Source organism: Candoia aspera, chromosome 1 (genome assembly GCF_035149785.1).
Source record: "Candoia aspera isolate rCanAsp1 chromosome 1, rCanAsp1.hap2, whole genome shotgun sequence".
NCBI classification, from domain to species: domain Eukaryota; kingdom Metazoa; phylum Chordata; class Lepidosauria; order Squamata; family Boidae; genus Candoia; species Candoia aspera.
Genome location: NC_086153.1, coordinates 235813245 through 235833769, shown reverse-complemented (window position 1 = coordinate 235833769; position 20525 = coordinate 235813245). Strand labels below are relative to the sequence as shown.

At 41.6% G+C, this 20525-nt stretch overlaps 1 protein-coding gene across 1 annotated transcript; it reads left to right on the top strand.

The window, feature by feature from the left end:
* The first annotated feature begins 15472 nt into the window (after positions 1–15472).
* On the top strand, positions 15473–18343 carry LOC134487426 (interferon-induced transmembrane protein 1-like). The gene is made up of 2 exons (XM_063289220.1): positions 15473–15767; positions 17584–18343. The coding sequence occupies exons 1-2, from the start codon at positions 15513–15515 to the stop codon at positions 17755–17757; spliced, it is 429 nt and encodes a 142-aa protein (XP_063145290.1). The 5' UTR covers positions 15473–15512; the 3' UTR covers positions 17758–18343.
* Positions 18344–20525: the final 2182 nt, after the last annotated feature.

Here is a 20525-nt window from a genome sequence, read left to right as displayed (position 1 = left end):
TGCTTTTCTGCCCAAGATAGCAAAACTCTTGAGCCAGCCATGGTCCTGGTTGGGTACTTCCCCCTTATCAGTCTTTGAAGGTATGGCAATCAAAATATGTGGTTGGAGTGGTAAACAGAGCAAAAGAAACCTCATTTTCTGTTAAAATAAAGGTGAAGTGTCCTTCAGGTCAGGCTCAACTCTTGGTGATTTCATGGACCTGCCCATGGTTTTCTTGTCAGCAATATGGAACTGGTTTGCCACTGCTACCTTCTGAGGGTTTTTTCCCTACTTCCCAGTCTAGTCATGGTATTTCCTGAAAGTCTCCCATCCAAGTTTAAATCAAGGCCAGTTCTGCTCTGCTTCCAAACCCAGACAAGGTTGGTTAGATGCTACCATCTGGTGAGACCTTTAAAAGACCTCTGAGGGGAATGAGGGGTCTTTTATGTTGGGTTGGCCTCTCTAAAAGAATGATCAAAGCAAGCATGTGTTAATACCTGGACGAACAGAAGCTGGACCATTTATACACTCTTAATAAAGGTGCACTCTTTACATCTTCTCTTCCTCCTGAATAATGGAGAATGAACTCTTAGCTTTTCCCAATCTCATGTGTATTTTGGGATTCTGCTGCTCAATAACAGAATATTAGTGCCATCTCTTGGTTATTAGCAGTAACTGCACAAACACTGTACCGTAGCCTTGCTTATGAAATGTAACAAGGCAAGAATGAGCTGAATTAGATGACATGATGTCTATTAAGCCCAGCTGTGAGATTAGAGAGGATGGGAAGTGGACTTAAAAGAAATGTACTTTTGACATGGTCTTGAACAAAATTAAATTTGTAGCTAAGGTAGGACCTAAAGAAACTGTTTAACCAAAAGTTTGTTTCACTAAAAAAAGAAAGGTGGTTTCACATAAAAAACATTTTTATCTGTATTTTACTTTGTTCTACTCATGCTACTTGGTTACATGATTATTTTTTTTCTTTATGTTGGCATTTGTCCATTTCATGAGCAAGAGTTGTTTTGTGTACAGTGAGTAGAAAGACACTTTAGAATGAGAGTACTCATTAATCGGTGCCTGGGATTTGTATATGATGGAAATAATTGTGTTGATCTCGTATTAGTTGGATTTCACCTTAGAAATGTGTGAATAGCATGCATTCTCCTTTTGTTTTGACAGTTTTTGTGAGTGAGTGTGTCAAGGGAGTACTCCTTTTTAACTGTCTGAGACTGCCAGATCCTAACATAGAAATTAAATGCATCACTAATGCCTGAATTTATTCAAAGTGCATTAAGCACAACCAAGGCAACAGAAGAGTAGAGACCAGTGGTATGTCCTCAAAATCTTAATCCCTAAATGGATTTTGAATAGCATCACATTTCATCTGTTTTTAAAACTCTGTTTGAAAGCTGATGACTGATCTGAACCTGTAAATCCAGATTATCAATAAAGAGCTCCAAGCAAGGAAAGGGAAGTGTCTGATTTGTAGTAGAAAGAAAAGAAGGGCTGCTTCACATTCCTCCCTCCCCAAGCTGCATTTGCAACATCTCTCCTCATAGGAGAAAAAGGAGGGGAAAAGGGGGAAGGGGAAGGAAGGTTATCTAAACCTTCAGGGTACTTTTCCAAACTTCAAAGCTGTTAGGGGGAAAAAAAGATAAGGCACACAGTACAATAAATAGAAAGGAGAGCATTAGCAAATTATGTCAATTGCATGACATTTCCAATTGGTTCAACCATGGGTAGAAAACTTTTTAATGGCCAGGGGTCATACTTAACATTGTGTGGGTGGCCAGGGACTGTTGTGGGCAGGGTAAAGCCGTAATTCCATTGTCCTTGTTGTTGGGATTGAGGGAATGTTGATTTTTTTTCCCCTCTTTGCTTTATAAATTTTTAAAGACTGTTTTGAGGCTTTCACCTTTTTTGGGTAGTTGCTACTTCAGAATGTCAGGAAGTCATGTGACCAGTTTTTTGCAGCTGTGATCAGAGTGGCTCCAAGGTAAGAGAGTGGGAGGTTGTCTGAACTACACCAACATTATTTTGGGGGCGGGGGGGGGGGATTTGGCTTGCAATTGTTGCAGAAGGCAGAGAGACAGTAATGGAGAGGGAAAAATCCCATCCCAAAAGATGCAGACCCCAGAGGATTAAAGGAAATTTAAATTGAACCTGCCAATCTCAAATGGGTAGAGATAGTCAAAGCCCAAGGAATTCAGACTCTGCACAAACAATAAGGAACGAGGAGGCTTCCCTCTCTCAATGACACAAACACATTTTTATAAGGAGCCCTCCCTCTCTCAGCCCCAATTTTGCCTTTGTTATTTTGTCGGTCATAATGGGAAGAGAGGCATCTTTCTCAGATAGACCCCAGGGAAACTGCCCCAACCTGGAGAAGATTGGGGAATCAGAAGAAAAATAGCCATAGAGCTTAATGGAGCCAAATGTGGATTAGGATCTTTTCGTCAATTTATTTTATGGATTTATTTGAGTTGTGCTTCTGACCTGTATTGTGTCTATGTATACATGTGTGGGTGTAGATGTATATTAGTTTCTGGAAAAGTAGTCACTGAGTTAAAGCCTTTCAACCTTACCTGGTAGGCCAGACAGGAAACAGGACCAGATGAGCTAATTCTATTTTATTGTACTGTAAAGCTACATTAACAGAACCTTGCAAGTCTGAAAGTACAATTCTCCCACCATCTCCTTTACAGCCCCAAAAACTAGGGAGGTCCCTTTTGACCCTCTTGCCTTTCCCATTTTGCAGTTGTAGGCTATGCTGCCTCTTATCTGACCATTCCCTAGGCAGCCTCGTCTCCCAAGGTCTTTCCCACATACCATTACAAAGCCTGAAGAAAATTTCCTTTTCCTTTTCTCCCATTGTCTTGTTTTCATTTAATTCTTTAACCTTAATGTACATTTAAAATACTTGGTGTCAGATTCCCTGATCAAAGGTTTCACAGAAACCCTTATTAGGACATGTCCCATTGTATCATTCTCACAGGTTGTAGGATGGGAAGGAGATGGAAGGGGGTATGTGAAGTTGGAATGTAAGAGGTTGTTTTGGCTATAAGCACATCAAGGACAGGAGGTTGAGATACGACAGAAATGCCATCTGGTTGGGAGGAGGAGTGACACGTTTCGTGGGAAAGGGAACTAGCTAAGGGAATGTAGTTTTAAGTAGGTTTTTGGCGGGAAGTCTTTATTCGCAGCTTGCCTTCTGTACTGTTCATTACGCTTCAATAAACCAGTTCAAAGAACTCCAGTTTCTTGACTGTGTGTGTGAATGCTTGAATGAGCAGGTGCTGACACTTGGATTATTTAGATTAAGTTTAACTAAATGAATTAGTACTCTCATTCTGACAGGGAATTGAGCCTACTACATTCTCAGTTAATCTGCTAAGCTATGGGGAGAGGGAAGAGACTGAAGTAGGTTTTTTTCACTATCTTCCTGATAAACAGTTTAGAGATGGATTTTTAAATATTTATTTACTTCATTTGTATGCTGCCCTATCTTGAAGGTTCTGGGAAGCTAAGAATCTTTACATAAAGTAGTACTTATCAGGGAAAGGGAGAAAACACCCCAAATATATATAAAAATCCAAATTAAAAATATAAAAACCAAAAAATGCAAAAGTCATGCCCTTATGACACCCATCTTCAGTCAGAGCATATCCTTTTCCTGCACTAGAGGGAACAGATAAGTCTTGACATGTTTCCTAAATCCCAGGAGGGATGGAGCTGGCTGAATATCCACAGGGAGGGCATTACAAAGAGTGGGGCAGCTATCAAAAAAAACTGCTTCTGAGGCCCTGTCAGGTGGCGAGATCCTGTAGGGATGGGACCTGAAGGGAACTGACTGTTTGAGCTGGTCAGACAGGCAGATGATTATAGGAGAAAGCAGTTTGTTAGATAATCAGGTTCTGAGCAAGCAGGGCCTTAAAGATGATAACCAGCACCTGGAAGCCAAATGTTAACCAGTGTAACTCCCAAAACAGTGGGGCCATTCAGATATGCCAAGATGCACTTATCACTGCCTGGGCCTCCGCATTTTGTTTCAGCTGTAACTTCCAAATATTCTTCAAGGACAGCTCTACCTATAGCACATTGCAGTAATCCAACCAGAAGATAACTAAGGTATGGGTGACTATGAGCAGGACCTTCTAAATCAGGAATAGTTTCAACTGTGGAGTCCTTGGTGCTCTCTGAGCCTTGTTGTTTTCTTGCAGACATTTCATTGCCAGACTAGACAACATCTTCAGCACTGAAGATGTTGCCTGGTCTGGCAATGAAACATCTGCAGGAAAACAACAAGGCTCCGAGACCACCAAGGATTCCACAGTTCAACCCTAAGCTACAAATATTCTCATGGATTCAACTGGCACACAAGATATAGCTGCCACCTGTTCTTTGAGCAGGAGTTGTGAATCTAGGAGGACTCCCAAATTGCAAATCCCCTCTGCACAGGGGGATACAACCTAATTCAGAGTCAAAGATGGCCTTTCTTTGGGGTCATTAGGGCCACAAACCCCAAACCACTCCATCATGGAGGGATTTAGAGTCTGCTCTATTCAGACCTGACAGGCTCCAGGCACTGGGTCAGCACTTCAGAGATGTATAGCTGGTACCATCAGGATAGTGATAGTACCAACTCCCCATGCCAATGAATGAGCTCCTCTAGCAGTTTCACATAGCTGTTAAAGCTTCTCTCTGTGTGGCAAAGTCCCTCGTAGACAGAGAAGTGGGGTGCTGACTTGTGAGTAACAGAAAAACACTGGATTCTCCCAAAGATATAGAAAACCTGCTGTAATTTATTTTCCTCAGACTTTTGGGCATTCATGGCCAGAGTTGAAAAGAGAAACAGACTCTTTGGAGTGTCGGGCAGCCTTGGCAATCCAAATCAACAGCTCAAAAGGAATTTCTCAAAATATCAAACCAAGGAAGAAAATAGGTCAGGCAACAGTAGTTTGAGGCTTGTTATCCTCTCTTTGCACCAACAGTACACTGAGCATATATCCTTTATGATAAAGGACAGACCTTTCTTTCAGAAAGCTGTCCTTTAGATTTATCTTTTTCTTGGTTTTGCTCTTGAATTTTCCTTCATTAAACAAAGTTATAAACATCAACAATTATTTTTTTATCCTTATGAACCTCTTTCAGACTTGTCTTCTTCAGGTTTGTCCTTTATTTTTTTCCAGGAAAATGCAGTCACTGTAACCAACAGATTCAATGGGCATTCCAGCCTCAGCATAAAGGTTATTCCTTACATGGGAAGTCTCTGGCCCCTGCCTTTCTTCTAAGTAAGGCTTTCCAATAGGAGGAACCGACTCTATTTTGTGCCTGAAAGATGAGCTGGGTCCTAGCCAGGCAGCATAGAGAGGCTGTTTATACAGGCCTTGATAAGGGTGATTGCAGCAGGTGCTTCCTCTGCAGGCTTCTTTGTTGTGGCCATCCTCTCAGATATCTGCCATCACCCTCTTCCGAACCACTCACCTGCCCTTTGGCCAGAACAGCCTTTAAGGTTAACCAGCCCTGAGCCTGCAGGCACTTACAGTCAGGAGCTGTGGCTTACTTAGGAGGAGGCTGATGTATTCCCTTCACCACACTCTGAAATAAAGTAATGGGTGGCAGGGTATCCAACAGGCTCTTCCCAGGAGCGTAGGAGGATGTTGAGAGCTTGTGAGTGAGGATCTGGAGAACTCCTTGGGGAGTCAGGAGGCCCAGTCTGCTTCATTCCAAGGCCGTGTTCGCTTGCAAGCAGGACACCTCATTATAAAAGTACAATTTCAAGCTTTAGGTGGAAAATAATTTCACAGCTTTTGAACCTTCACTGGCATTAACCCCTGTTGCACTGCTGTATGGGCTAAAAAAAACAAAGCACAAATGCAATGGGGGGCAGCAATATGAGCTACTATTTGCTACTCCTCCATGACTAAAATGCTTACAACAAAAATTAACAGAAAATGTGATTCACCCATCTCTTTGTAGCTATCTATAAGCAGCTTAGATTTCTAGACTTGCCATCCCATTCTAGTTCAACCCACTACTAATTATACTGCCAAAATAATGCTGTAGCTTTCTGCTTTCTGAGTGGTTCTCACAATCCACATATCCCGAAGTTTCCTTGGTGCAGATGTTATATTCACTATTCCTAAGGTAAAAGGGAAGATATTCAGAAGCCTCCTGGCAAAATGGTAGGCATCAAATAATCTACCATCTTAGTATCATATGTAGCACCCAAGTTAATTTCATGTGGCTCTCTGCAAGTCCTAACGAAGGTGGTAGTCCCACTCTACCACTTACTTAGCTGCAGTCATGTGGTCTACAACAGATGTTTTCACTTCCAAAATGTTGCCTTATTATTTTACAACTTCATAACATGTGCATGCAGAGAATGTTATTTGCTTTATATTTACAGAAGAGTCTAAATGCATTTTATTCAGTTTTTCTCACTGGAATCATATAAAGTGCACTAATTTAGACCAATAGAAGAAAATATCAGGGTTGAACTGTTGAGTTCTTGGTGCTCTCTGAGCTTGGCTGTTTGCTTGCAGATGTTTCATTACCCAACTAGGTAACAACATCTGCAAGCAAACAACCAAGCTCAGAGAACACCAAGAACTCCACAATTAAGACCAGCTGCACCATCCAATTTCCCCCATTTTATTTAAAGGAAGAGCATAGCAATTTCAGAAGTGTACTAGTGTAAACAGAATTTCAGTCCTAATAAACAGCCTTGTATTAATTATTGGCATAGCCAGTTAATAAGCATTGTTTTCTGAAAGCTTTGCTTCTTAAATGTCTCTTCTGGGACTGGCTATGCACTCATGTTTCTATATCTTTCCTTTTCCTTTGACTTGTTTTATGTTATCACTACAAAATTAGCTGTGGTTTGTACGTGTGTTTGCACGATTAAAACCACCACCACCACCACCTCCTTCTCCACCACAAACATATTGTCTTACGGCTGCAGTGAATTATGCCCTAGGAAAACTAACCAAGAATGTTCATTGTGGCAATCTGTATGTGTAATGGAAATCAGGAAACACAAGAGGGTGCCATAACATAGGAAAGCAGTTTAGGACAGCTCTGCTACCCACACCACATTCTAGTGCAGGGGCTTCCCCAACTTAGCAGTTTCCAGATATGATGGAACTGCAGCTCCCATCAGACCTGGGAGGATGTATCATTCAGTTTTGAGAAACTCCTAGGAGGTGTGCCATGTATAAATAAAACAATCCATTAAAGTGCTGAACAAACATTAAAGGAAAAGAAAAACATTTTAAACAGAACTAAACCCATTGACAAAGCATGGTTTATTAATGATGAGTCTGCTCTGAATATGGTTTAGAAGAATTGCTTTGTGCCCTGCACCTCAGCTGTTCATGAAAAGATGCACATCTTTTCTCAGACTACTGCTTGAACCAGAGAAAATATGTCTTGTTTAATGAACCAGATCATTAAAGAAGGGCATCTTTAACGTGACTCTGAAAGTAAATGCATTTTTTTCAGATTTGCATACTTTAAAAACCAGAGGAAGGCACTGTATTCACATCAGGTCTGAAGCTCTTCTGAATATTTTTCAAAGGGAGTACAGCTCTACCTGAGGCTAAAGTAATAATGAAGAAATTGTGACTCTCCAGTTGTTGCTGAACTACAATCCCTACATCAGGACTTTGGCAGGACAAGGCAATGAAGTTACAATTCCTAGTGACCCTAGTGGCCACACTCCTGAGAGCTGCAGCTTGGCAACTTTTTGGGAGTTACAGGTTCCCCATTCTCAATAGGTTTTAAGTGAGCCTCCTTTGGGGAGAATTCTGTTAGCAGCACTCCCGGTGATTGCTACGTCTCTCCCCTCAGATAATAGGCCCACCTAGAGAAAGATCTCCAGGTGTATTGGCAGGCAGACGTAAGAGAGGAACTCTCTCTCCTTCCTTCCCAAACCCACTCCGAGCAAAACTTCTGAGCAGAAGAACAAAAAAGCCTGCACTTGGCAAAGGAGTGGAAGAGTTTACAGGATCTGAGATGGATAGAGAAAAACTGGTTCCTTGCATGCATTTATATGCTTTATATTATAAAGATGTAAACCATCTCCACCTATGCAGGATTTTGTAATGTTGAGCCATTGGAGGGTAAAACTTATTCAAAAGGGGAAGAGGAGTTGCATTATATGTGAAGGAAGTACAGAAGTACAGGTAGATCTGGATTAGTGCAGTTAACGAATCCCATGAAATGGTCACATTATTTGAATTCGCACTATTCAAAGTGCTATTTCCATGGAAAATATGGTAATTGGTTCCAGCTCAAGAGAAACAGGAAATGAACATTATTAAACATAGATTTTATATGTATATTAATGAAATATTACAGTAAAGGATAAAAGGAATATACTTATATTTGAATTTGTGGTTAATGAAGTCACAGTAGTTATAGAAAGCAATGAAAACAAACCAAATCTACCATAAATTCAGGCATACCAACATCTCATCCTATTTTAGCATTGCTATGACCATGTTAAAATCGCTGGAAGAAACATTAACAATCTCAGATATGCAGATGATACCACTTTGATGGCTGAAAGCGAAGAGGAACTGAGGAGCCTTATGATGGTGAAAGAAGAAAGTGCAAAAGCTGGCTTGCAGCTAAACCTCAAACAAACCAAGATTATGGCAACCAGCTTGATTGATAACTGGCAAATAGAGGGAGAGAACATAGAGGCAGTGAAAGACTTTGTATTTCTAGGTGCAAAGATTACTGCAGATGCTGACTGCAGTCAGGAAATCAGAAGATGCTTAATCCTTGGGAGAAGAGCAATGACAAATCTCGATAAAATAGTTAAGAGCAGAGACATCACACTGACAACAAAGGTCCGCATAGTTAAAGCAATGGTGTTCCCCGTAGTAACATATGGCTGTGAGAGCTGGACCATAAGGAAGGCTGAGAGAAGGAAGATCGATGCTTTTGAACTGTGGTGTTGGAGGAAAATTCTGAGAGTGCCTTGGACTGCAAGAAGATCAAACCAGCCCATCCTCCAGGAAATCAAGCCAGACTGCGCACTTGAGGGAATGATATTAAAGGCAAAGCTGAAATACTTTGGCCACATAATGAGAAGACAGGACACCCTGGAAAAGATGATGATGTTAGGGAGAGTGGAAGGCAAAAGGAAGAGGGGCCGACCAAGGGCAAGATGGATGGATGATATTCTAGAGGTGACGGATTCATCCCTAGGGGAGCTAGGGTTGTTGACTGACAGGAGGCTCTGGTGTGGGCTGGTCCATGAAGTCACGAAGAGTCGGAAGCGACTAAACGAATAAACAACATGACCATGTTCATGTCATTCATTTATGTAAACTTTTTGCTCTAATAATGAGCCTTTTTAAAACTTGTACTGTTTTCCCCTGATGGCATCTTCCTTTTCTTCATTTTGCAAACACGAAGATTAGCACTGTCTACAACTCAACCACAACTCTGCATGCACTAGCCTCAACTGTACAGGTGCTAGCCTCACATTAACTGAATTTTGGGTCGCATTAAAGGCAACCTGGTATCAATTTACAATTTGCTCTAAATTGATTATTGCATTATTCAAACTTGCACTAATCACAACCTACCTGTATACTGAAATCCAGGAATCTGAGCATGAGGTCCAGTCAAGAGCACTTGCAGAAGAAGGGAAAATAATGAAGATATTAGTGGGGAAGAAAGTGTCATAGACCTCCAGGCCAGACAAGAACTGAAAAATGGCCTCCTGTACCAGAAAACTTTCAGAAAGGAGAAACAGAATATAATAATAATGGGCAATTTTAACTACCCAGGTATCTGTTGGAAAATCAACTTGGCCAAGATTGCAAAATCCCAAACAATTCTTCAGTGAGCTTGCTGACTGTTTCATTTTCCAGGAGGCTGGTCCTAACCCATACAGGAGGACTGCTTGAAGGGGTAAAAGTAGTGGGAACTTTGGGAGAAGTGCCTAGATAATGTTGGAGTTAAAGATCCTACAGAAAGAGAAAGAGAAGCATAAATACTAGATTTCAAAAGAGCCAGTTTCAACAACTTTAGAGATGTATTAGGCACAATCCCATGAACAGAAATTCTCAGGGAGCTGAGGAGAGTTGGGAACTTCTCAAAAATAAAATAGTGGAAATACAATTGCACACCATTCCAATGAGAAAAAAAGATGGAGGAACCTTGTGAATGAATAGGGGGCTGTTGACTGAGCTAAGAGTTAAAAGGAGCTTGCATAGGAAATTGAAGATAGGTGTGTAGCTCTTTGAGTAGCCTGGTAGGGAGGAAGTAGGGATACCATCAAGTGTGTGCTCTCCCTTTCCTGCCATCTATTTGGCCATTAGGCCTCTGTTCTGGGCTCTTTTCTGGATGGCATGTTTAGACTGTAGAGGGTGAGTCAGAAGGCGTGATGCCAGTCACAACTTGGGAGCTTATTTCAGGAGCTGCGAGTCTGTCGCCACCTTGGTCCCTCCCCCACAATAAGACCCAAGATACTTCTACTTGTGAATAACTAAGGCACCTTTACTTTCCTGCTTTCAGAACCAAAGACTGAGAATAGCTCTATGTTAGTAAAGGTAAAGGTTTCCCTTGACATTAAGTCCAGTCGTGTCTGACTCTAGGGGGCGGTGCTCATCTCCGTTTCAAAGCCGAAGAGCCGGCGTTTGTCCGTAGACACTTCCATGGTCATGTGGCCAGCATGACTACATGGAACACCGTTACCTGCCCGCCGAAGCGGTACCTATTAATCTACTCACATTTGCATGTTTTTGAACTGCTAGGTTGGCAGGAGCTGGGACTAGCAACGGGAGCTCACCCCGTCACGCGGATTTGAACCGCCGACCTTCTGATCGGCAAGCTCAGCAGCTCAGCGGTTTAACCCGCAGCGCCACCGCGTCCCTAGCTCTATGTTACTACTTGCATTAAACAATAACCATACAGATGGACAATCAGATTTAGCCAGATAAAAAAACCCAAGAATGACTTTGCATTATAGTAGCTATTGAACTTAATGGGAATGAATCTCTTCCTTCTGGTCTTGAGAGGCATGCTTGGAGAATGCAATCTCTATCACCCAGACTTTTTAAATCCAAACATGTTCATGCCATTTAACAACCTTTGCTGTCTTGCAGGTCCTCATGGAGCTGTTTCTTCTCTCAGTTCCTCTTGCACCTCCTCCTGGCTGGTCCCCATCAAATCCAGGTTAGCTGCTTGGCTGCTCATTGGTTCTTCCAGTTACGAGCTGTTCCCCCAGGCTGCTCCTTGCTCTTGTTGGAGATGTTAACAAATCAGCATGCCTCGTTTAGCATATGTATATGTGAGGAAGCTGTTTATTGCCACTCCCACTTCCTCTCTCTCTCTTCCTCCTCCTCCTACCATCTGAGGAGGCAGCATGCTTTTGCTGCTCTCCCTCCATCTTGGTCACATGCTTGGGCCTTCAATAAGGATTTTTCCCTTTTTTTCATGCAGCTGTTAGCAGCTATGAGGGCTAAGAGTTCATTAACTTTAGGGAACAGGAGAAACAAAGAATCTTCATTTTTCCACCGAAGATGGATGTAACTGAACCAAGAATAAAATCAGTAAGATTCTTTTTACTTTTAAACCTGCTTTGTCTAAGCATGTGATTCTTTACGCTTGGGAGGGCTGAGTGTATAAGATCAATAACCTGTATTTCTCTGTGTGTAACTTCTCCACTGTGTTAAGCTCTGCTCCATTCAGTGGTCTTAGCTATCCACTAATGGCTTCAGCTCTCTTGGCCTCACTCTTCTCTCCAGCCAACGTACTGGGCCAATTCCCTTCCAGTCCACCTTCCTTGAATCCAAGCTGCAGGTTGGCATGACAGAAGGACACTGAGCATGGAGAAACCTTCTCTCTTTACCCCTTGCTCCTTTGTAGTCCTTTTAACTTGTCTTCCAAATTGGAATGCTTTCTCTCTTATCTCCCTTTCGTCCACTTTTGTGCTGACTTGCTTGAACCTAAACAGAAATATACCCAACAAGACAAATTTGGATGAAACTGATCATGTAGTCCAATTTCATTTGGGGAGTTCTCCAGGATATTGTATAATGTGCATATACAATTTTTTACAATATTTTTATTGTAAACCGCCCAGAGTCATTCCCTGAGTGAGATGAGCAGTGACTAAATTTGAAGTATAAATAAATATACTGTAGAAAAATGGTTTTAGACTTGGTGAAATGAAAGTGAAAAGTCCCCTGTGCAAGCACTGAGTCATGTCTGACCTTTGGGGGGACACCGCTTTCGTGACGTTTTCTTGGCAGACTAGAGTGGGGCGGTTTGCCATTGCCTTCCCCAGTTGTCACCTTCCCCAGCAAGCTGGGTACTCATTTCACCGACCTCGGAAGGATGGAAGGCTGAGTCGACCTGAGCCGGCTACCCGAGAATCCAGCTTCCGCTGGGATCGAACTTGGGTCATGGGGCAGAGTGGTAGGTTGCAACCAAAACTCTCCCAAGTATTGCAACCAAAACTCTCCCCACCACCCGAGTTCAGTGAATTGAGGTAAACAGTATAAATTATGAAACAAATTGGGATGAAACTGAAGTGAAGGAATATTTTAGGGATTTATATGAGAATGATACTGACATGACAAAAGGTGTTATGAAAGAAATGCTCTAGTGTCCAAGAAAGAAAATGACAAAAAAAGCCACAAAAATGGTGTGATATTATTGAAAAACGGTAAGCCTGATAGTATGCATGTTGTAATACAAAATCTGCAAAAATGTAACTCTGTGGTTTGCTTATGGAATGGTTAAGCAACTTGTTTAATATGTATGTGTGAAGATTGCTTCTGTGTCTGACAATTGGAAGAATGCTGTTACTGATCGCCTATGCAAAGGGAACAATACAGTATATAAAACTACAGGTTTTAGCTCGTTAAGCATGCTTGGGAAGATATTTGACAGAATTCAGACTGAAAGCGTATGAGAAGCAACTATGAACAAAATTTGGGAAGTATGCTGTGGTTTTATGCCAGCAGGGGGTGAACAGACAAGATTTTTGCTCTGACAAATCATTAAGAAACATAATGTGAGGATGTTTATGACATATTTGTTGATTTAGATAATGCATATGATAACATGAATAGGCTTGAATTATAGAATGTTTTGAGCAAATATGGAATTGCAAATTGCTGAATTTGGTAAGAGCAGTATAGAATGGAGCTGATATGTACTGAGAGAAGAAAAAAGAGAAAAGTAAGAAAGAGAAAAGAAAATATGTAAAGAAGTGACTTCCACCCTTCATCACAAGTATAAACAAATTTAGTGACTCTTCACCCCCTCTAAAATTACAAACAATTTTCTTTTCATCCCATATTCCATCCCTTATCTATAGGCAAATCCATAAAAGATCATCTTTTCGGTCTTGGTGTCAGCAGAAAGCTCACAGAGAGTTACCAGAAGTAACAACATATCTTGTTTTAACCTTCAACAAATAAACCAACTTTATATTCCTTCCTTTTACTTCTTAGTCTTAAGCTTTGGTTCATTCAAATATTGTTGTAGGATTTGATTTGATTTCATTTCTTCTCTATCGCATGGCACAGAGTTTTTCAGGGCTTTAACAAGCCTCTTTTGTAAATCCAACAAGAAAAAATTATCCAGGTCACTTTCTTGGTTTATCATTTGTCCCTCCCTTTTAGTTTTTAACGTATCAGCCAGTATCTTTTGTATATCGAGTGAGACATCCTTTTCCAAGTTATCCTTTTTGCCTGTCATTTGTAAATCCACTTTCAATACCATCTCTATCTTGTCAGATAAATTTTGTTCCACATCTGTCATTTCTTCAATAACATCTTTTGGACATGCTGTAGTCTATCCATAGAGGCAGACATCATGAATGACACTATTGATATTAGTTTCTGGCTCCATTCTTCAAAAGTCTCCTTTAGTATTTTCAATGTTATAATTTTTTGCATCATTTTATAGGTCCCAGTTAATTAACACAAAAGGTAGGCTTATTTTTTTTCCCCCCTCTGCCTAGAATCTTTAGTCTGTCCTGTGTTCTCCTCATGAGGAGCAGCCATGTGAAGCAGATGTGGGTGATCTCCCGTCCTCTCCTTGTCTGAAGAGTTCCCAGAGAGTAGGTCTACTCATTGGCTTTTTGTTCTTTGCTGTGATCATCAGCTCCACTTTTGCGGAGACATTTTCAGTCCACCATTCCCCCCCTGGAAGCCTCAAGCTACCTTCAGACTTTATATAAATGGAAGGTGTTGCTCACATTTAATACTGTAACACATCTGACAAAATGTGGAATTCTGTTTTTTTTTAATGAAACAAGCACAGCTATGATTTAAATGTTTCTTCATATTGTCTCTCTTAATATTGCAAAACTGGAGGTAGGATAAATATCCAAGAAAGACATAGGAAGGGCACCAGCTTGCATGACCAGCCCCATAACTCTTCCCCTTTTAAAGTTTTCACACAATCAGGCAAAATGCTTGACCAGATGTGGAGCTGTGTGATCGACTTGAAATTTTGAAGGGGGAAGGAAAAGCTAACTGGATGAGATTCATTGTCATGGGAAAATAAAATCAATACCAGTAATGAAAAGGTGCTACATCAGAAATGGCAACCAAGTACAAATGCAAGCATGTAATAGTGGTTTTCCCTCTGTGCCCTGTGGACCTTAATCCCTTACTCATGTTTGTTTGCCTCAGCTTAAACAGTTCTAAGCAGAACTGTTTAGACCAGCGTTCTCAAACTTTGCTGCTTTAAGCGGTGAGGCTGGCTGGGGAATTCTAGGAGTTGAAGTCCACCCTACTTAAACTGGCCAAGGTTCGGAAACACTGGTTTAGACTGTTTATTGGAAGAAAGATCAGGGAACGATTAACTAGACTGATTAGAGACAGCTTGCCTCCTCCCTCCGCCCCCCCCCCATGCACGAAGACGGCAAAGCCATAAATAGATAATGGTTATACTTTCACATGTTTGGAAAACACAAAAAAGCCCCTGGGGGAGGGACTCCGTTTGCCTTAAGCCAAATATCTGGTATCTTTTGATATTCTTGATAATTTGGTGAACTCATCTAAACGTAAGGTTTTGTAAAGGTTAGGTGAAAACAGATGAAGAAACCACACACTTGGTTTAAAGAAACTAAGACCCCACTTTGATTTGTAAATGGTGTTTACGCTCTAGCAAATTGCCTGACCCTGGCCACCGTTTGTTAAATCTGTGCACAAAGTAATTGTTTTCATGGCCACATTCTATTGTTACGTGAATTTCTTTGGCGAGCATACAGCGTTATGAAAGTACATGCTATTCTAGAAGTTTATTTCCAAAGAGAGCACGCGTGACAGGTGAGTTTGCCATATTCCTCAAATGCAGGGCCCGAGACTTCTTCAGAGAAAGAGGCTAAGGACAGCTAAAGAGAGAAAGCAAACTTTCGATTCTCCAACGGAGCCACCTTCGTTGGCGCCAGAAGAGTGCAAATTCCCGCCTCCTGGTACAAAAGCGCCAAGCCCCACCGCTACGCCGTCAGAGCCTCGCGGATCATCCGGTTCCTTCCCCTTGAGAAGATGGCGAGCGGCGTCCATTTCGCGCACTCCCTGCGAAACCAGAGCGGGTTGCCGAGTTATGAGCAGCTGAAGGAGGAGAGAGATCTGGCAATCGCCGAGACTCTCGGGGCGCCGGATGGGGCCACGGTGATCCGCGTGCCCTCGCCGCAGGTCTATGTGACGCCACCACGTGACCATATCCTTTGGTCCCTCTGCACCGCGATATACTTCAACGTTTTCTGCCTTGGGTTTTTTGCCTTGGTTTTTTCTGTTAAGGTGAGAAGACCCGCTGGGTGTTTTCTGTGAATTGCTCTCTTCTCTGCCCTTCTCGCTCGTTCCCCAGGACCGCAGGGCATTTTCTCAGAAAACTTCTAGGTTCCGATCGAGCACTTGCATGTTAAAGTTAACTGTCCTAAGAACTTGATCCTACGTCGGTACTCCAAAGTAAGCCCCATTCACTTCCGTGGGATTTCATAATAAGCAGTGGGTTCATTGTGGCCGTTCCGCGGCAGAGAAATATACCGTCCGGCCCGGATTCCCAATTTGATCTCGCGCCTTTGGATCCTAATTTCTACGGTGGGGGAAAGGAAATCGCTTATAGAGTAATTTGGTTGTCTTTAAGATTGCCCAGGATCTTCCTTCAAGCAGAAATCCGCCTGAACTAGAGAATGAAAGCGAGGTAGCCCAGAGAAGGGATTCAGCGGGGCTATCCTATTTAGCTAAAGTGGGAATTCTGCACAGGACGGGTTCTGCTTTCTCTCCCCACCTTCTTTTTGCAACTGTGTTTAAATCAGAAGTTTAGAGGATACTTTACTACTCTATAATATCTTCTTCTCATTGGCTGGATTTACAAATCACCAGTCATATTTTATCCTAATAAATTGTGTGAACTCAGCCTAAATGCTTAGTTATTGGTTGAGTGTCACCTGAAAATTCTCAACATTTGACTAATTGAGTAAGGAATTTTTAAGGCAATTGTGGGTAAATATATTGTGTATGGTGTACAATTTCTTCAACTGTTATCCTCTGCTGAAGGATATGCTTGAATATACAAGTTTGTTACTTCATAACTCAGTACTTCATGGGAAGGCAATTGATGTTTTTAAAAAGAATGATTTGTGTAGTGATATGAAGATGGGGTGTTTGATACACCCTGTGGCATTTACACAGCAAGTTAACACCTGAGGCTGCATTTGTTAAGTGATGTATTGGCAGGTGTGAAGCAGCCTTAATCAGAAGTTAGGAATAAAAGAATCTGTGTAGCACCTATGACACATCCTGCTATCTTGTACAGTTTAGTCAGACTCTTGGGTTTCAGCAGAACTATAAATCCTTGATTAAAAGCAGGAGATAAGTGTCTAAGTTTACATCATACACATATAGCTTAATGTGTTGTGTGAACCCAGCCAGTTGTGGTTTATTCAGGAAACTGTGGTAAAACAAATGTTACTGTTGTGTGAATACATTAATTTTGCTTTCTAAGGTTGCACAACCCTTTACAAATACTGAAGTGTAAATACCAACATTGTTGTGCATTCTGTCCGTATGTTCAGTTTCTTGCATGCTTGGCTTCTGTTAGAGCTGCTCTGTGGATCATCACCAGGCATCTGATTTCTTAATTTGCCACTCCTCTCGGTGTAGAAAATTGTCCAGACCACTGTATATTCAGCTGTGTCTGTCACATTTTACATGCATTAAGAGGGTTGCTGTTAAGCTAATGCCTGACCTAAGCAGGCTGTTTCCTGAAGGTAAGAAATAGTAGTGGGAGACGTGCAACTCAATTCAAAACACATTTCTGGAGTAACACAAAGACAAAAATGTGTCCTTTGTCTCCTAGAAACCACAGTTCTTGTAACAAACAGTATCATGAAGTTCAGCTACATTAGTTCTGCATGTCTCATCCTTGCAAGTGAGATGTTTTGGCCTGTTCTCACTTCCTCCCGATTACGTAAACATGGAATTCTTGCATGCATCTTCCCGCTGTTTTCCAGAGAATCCGTTTAGTTTGGAGCCATAATTGAAGTTCAGGAGTGTGGCAATAGTTCTTCTATGGATTGCTTCCACTAATGGATCTTTTCTTATCTCCTGACAGGCCAGAGATCGCAAAGTGGTCGGGGACTACAGTGGAGCTGCCAGTTACGGTTCTACTGCCAAGTGTTTGAACATTGTTGCCCTCCTGCTGAATCTCCTGGGCGTTGTTATTGTCATCATCGTTGTTGCAATACTGATTAATGCTGGCAACCAACAACTGCCCTTCCCTCACTGAACCATGCCGCAGCGTAATTTCCTTTTGAAGACAACCCATCTCCTGGCCTTGATATAAGAGCTTCTGCTCCTACTTGGGGGTTGACCATCTCCCTCCACTCCTAATCCTAATGTGTAATGTATGGCCAAAAAGCAGCCCTTGCTTTGAGACGCTAGTACAGTATTTGCAACAATGGCTGTCTTGCCATTGCCAAGATGGAAGTGGTCAAGAATCCATTTCAAGAGCTGGAATGTATGATTGCATTACTGAAGTATGATTTCAGGCTGCTTTTTAGATACTATACGTGGCCTTGCTGCCTTTTCTGCACTCTTTACTTATTTTTCTACTGGTTATATCCAGGCTGCTTTTTCTTCAATTGAACATTACTAATCTGGAAGGCCCATGGTGTCGCCTGGGGGAAGGAATCACTCTCTGAAAGGATGCAGAAGAATCAGGTGGCATTGTTTTCTTTCTGCTCCAGACACAGGCTGGGGTGGGGTTTCCTATATTTTTCTATGACTTTTGTAATAGGAAATGCCTGTAGAGCTTGGTATGGTCTATTCTAAAACATTTTGTTCATTTTTAAAATAAATTGGTTTTGAGCATGTTCGTAAGTTTTTGGGGTTTTTTTCAAAAAAGCTACGACTCATCACAGTGAAAGGGAGCCTATAAAATGTGCCTCAGCTATAAGACTGGTGTTAACCTGAAGTACCTGCACACTGCATGCTCTAGCAACCATCTTAGGGCATTTGCATAGTATCTTGGAGATGACTCAAAGCTGCCCCCCACATTAGAAGACACAACAGCCACACTCAAATGCCCATTTTTTCCCATCCTTGCAGCAAGGTTTCTCCCAAACAACACTTTACCCACTTGCTGGGGTAAAGGTCACAATTTATCACAACTTTAGACACTGGTTTACCCCAAAGGTCTTTCTCAGAGATGCCTTGCCATGGCGGCTGTAGCAGTGCTGATGTCATGGAAATCAATTTAAATGGCATTGTGACATCAGTGCAAACACGTTCCTCCCAGAGGTGATAACTGTATTAATATAGAAGTGTTCACTTGAAACAAATCTGGAGTAATCTTGGGAGCTGCAGGCAGATAGCTACTGTACAAGGGTCTAAATCATCTGAATTTTACTGTCTGGAACTGGCATCTTCCTTGCAGCTTTCCTGGAAAATCTGGGCAGCAATCCATTGGTGATTATCTAGCTCAGGATGTCACGGATTACACAAATGCTTGGAACAGACTTGGAGGCCAATTTTAGGATTGGGCAATGCATTCCAATGCATTCGGTCAGAACTCCAGGCCATCAGGCTGATCAAGTTGGACTACCTTCCCCAGTGAGAAAGCCTAAGAAAGGGGCGATGTGATAATGTTACACAGAAATTTATAGGGCAGTTCTGCACTTGGATTCAGTGGAGAAGAATATTTAATAACCTAAACAAAGATTAATAAACAGTCTTCTAATAAACCTAGATAATCCTACATACTAATTCCACATTCAATTTTTCATAGTCCTGGCCCTGCAAGTTTGGGTAGAGCAAGCATATGGAGAAGACTTGTTTACAAGCTGACCTTTGACTATAGCAGGTAGTCCTTTTTTCAGGAAGGTAACTTTCCATTTATGGAAGGCTTCCTGTAGGCTTCTGGATTGGTGCCTTCTAGAATCTTAACCAAAGTCACCATTATTGCAATGTGTCCATGCAGCCCTTTTTCTTCACACTGATTCCCTTCCTTGATGATAGAATTTAGCAAATATGAAGGGATCCAGTATTTGCTTCCATACACCTCTGCTGTGTAGAAAGACTCCAGCTTCCCTTTGGTGCTCCCTTAAAATGCTTGTTTCAAAAGTGTAATAATAATAAACGTAAAAAGTTGTCCTTTATAGATGTTTTCCATTCATTTTTCCATTCACACACTAATTGGAGAATGGAATCTATGGGTGGTTTATTCATTTCAGGAAAAAAGTGGTTTGTGGTGTTCCAGACATGGATCACTGGAGTGGGAGTGATAAAATGTTTCTCGATAGTTGCTTCACACGTGCTAGTCAGAATTTTGTGGACTGCATCATCATAGCAAACAAACCATTGAAGGCCTAATACTAGAGATGAGGAATTTCACGCTGCTTCTCAAACGCTTTTAGTGGCATGCATTCATGTTCATCTGCAAGTCAAGAATTCAGTAACCAAGTGAAAAGCAGCCACGTGATATTCTTATATAGAGAGATCTTGCTGAATATTCTTCATATCTAACCCCTCTGAATGAGATGTCTACAGTCATTGTTATCAAACCATTAATTGAAACTGGGCTAGGCTTCCCTATAGCTATTTTCCAAAGTTATTCAGAACTTAACAGCTTCACAGGAAGAAGAATTGCCTTTTTTTCAAGCAACGCAGCCTAGCATAATCTACTATAGCGGAATGTTTACTGCTGCAAGCCCACATTCTAGTTGGTCTGGAATCCTGAAACAAAAAAGTTTTTATCAGGCTATTCCTGAGAACAGGAAATAATACAGGGAAACGCAGCAGGAAAATGCATTGAAAGTTGAGCCTTGCATAGTAGGGAGACAGAAAAGTTCAAGCAAGTTGCAGAGTATGGGGGAGATACAGCATGTTTTATTTTAAAGGGTATTGTAAGCTCTGACACTAATCAGGACAAGACAAATTTTCTCCAGTGTGATCTCCAGAGAGGATGAGGGCGAACTTGCCTTAGATAGCCCAGCTATTAATGAATGCTAATGGACTTAACAGAAGTAAAAGGTAAATTTACAGGTGGTCCTTATT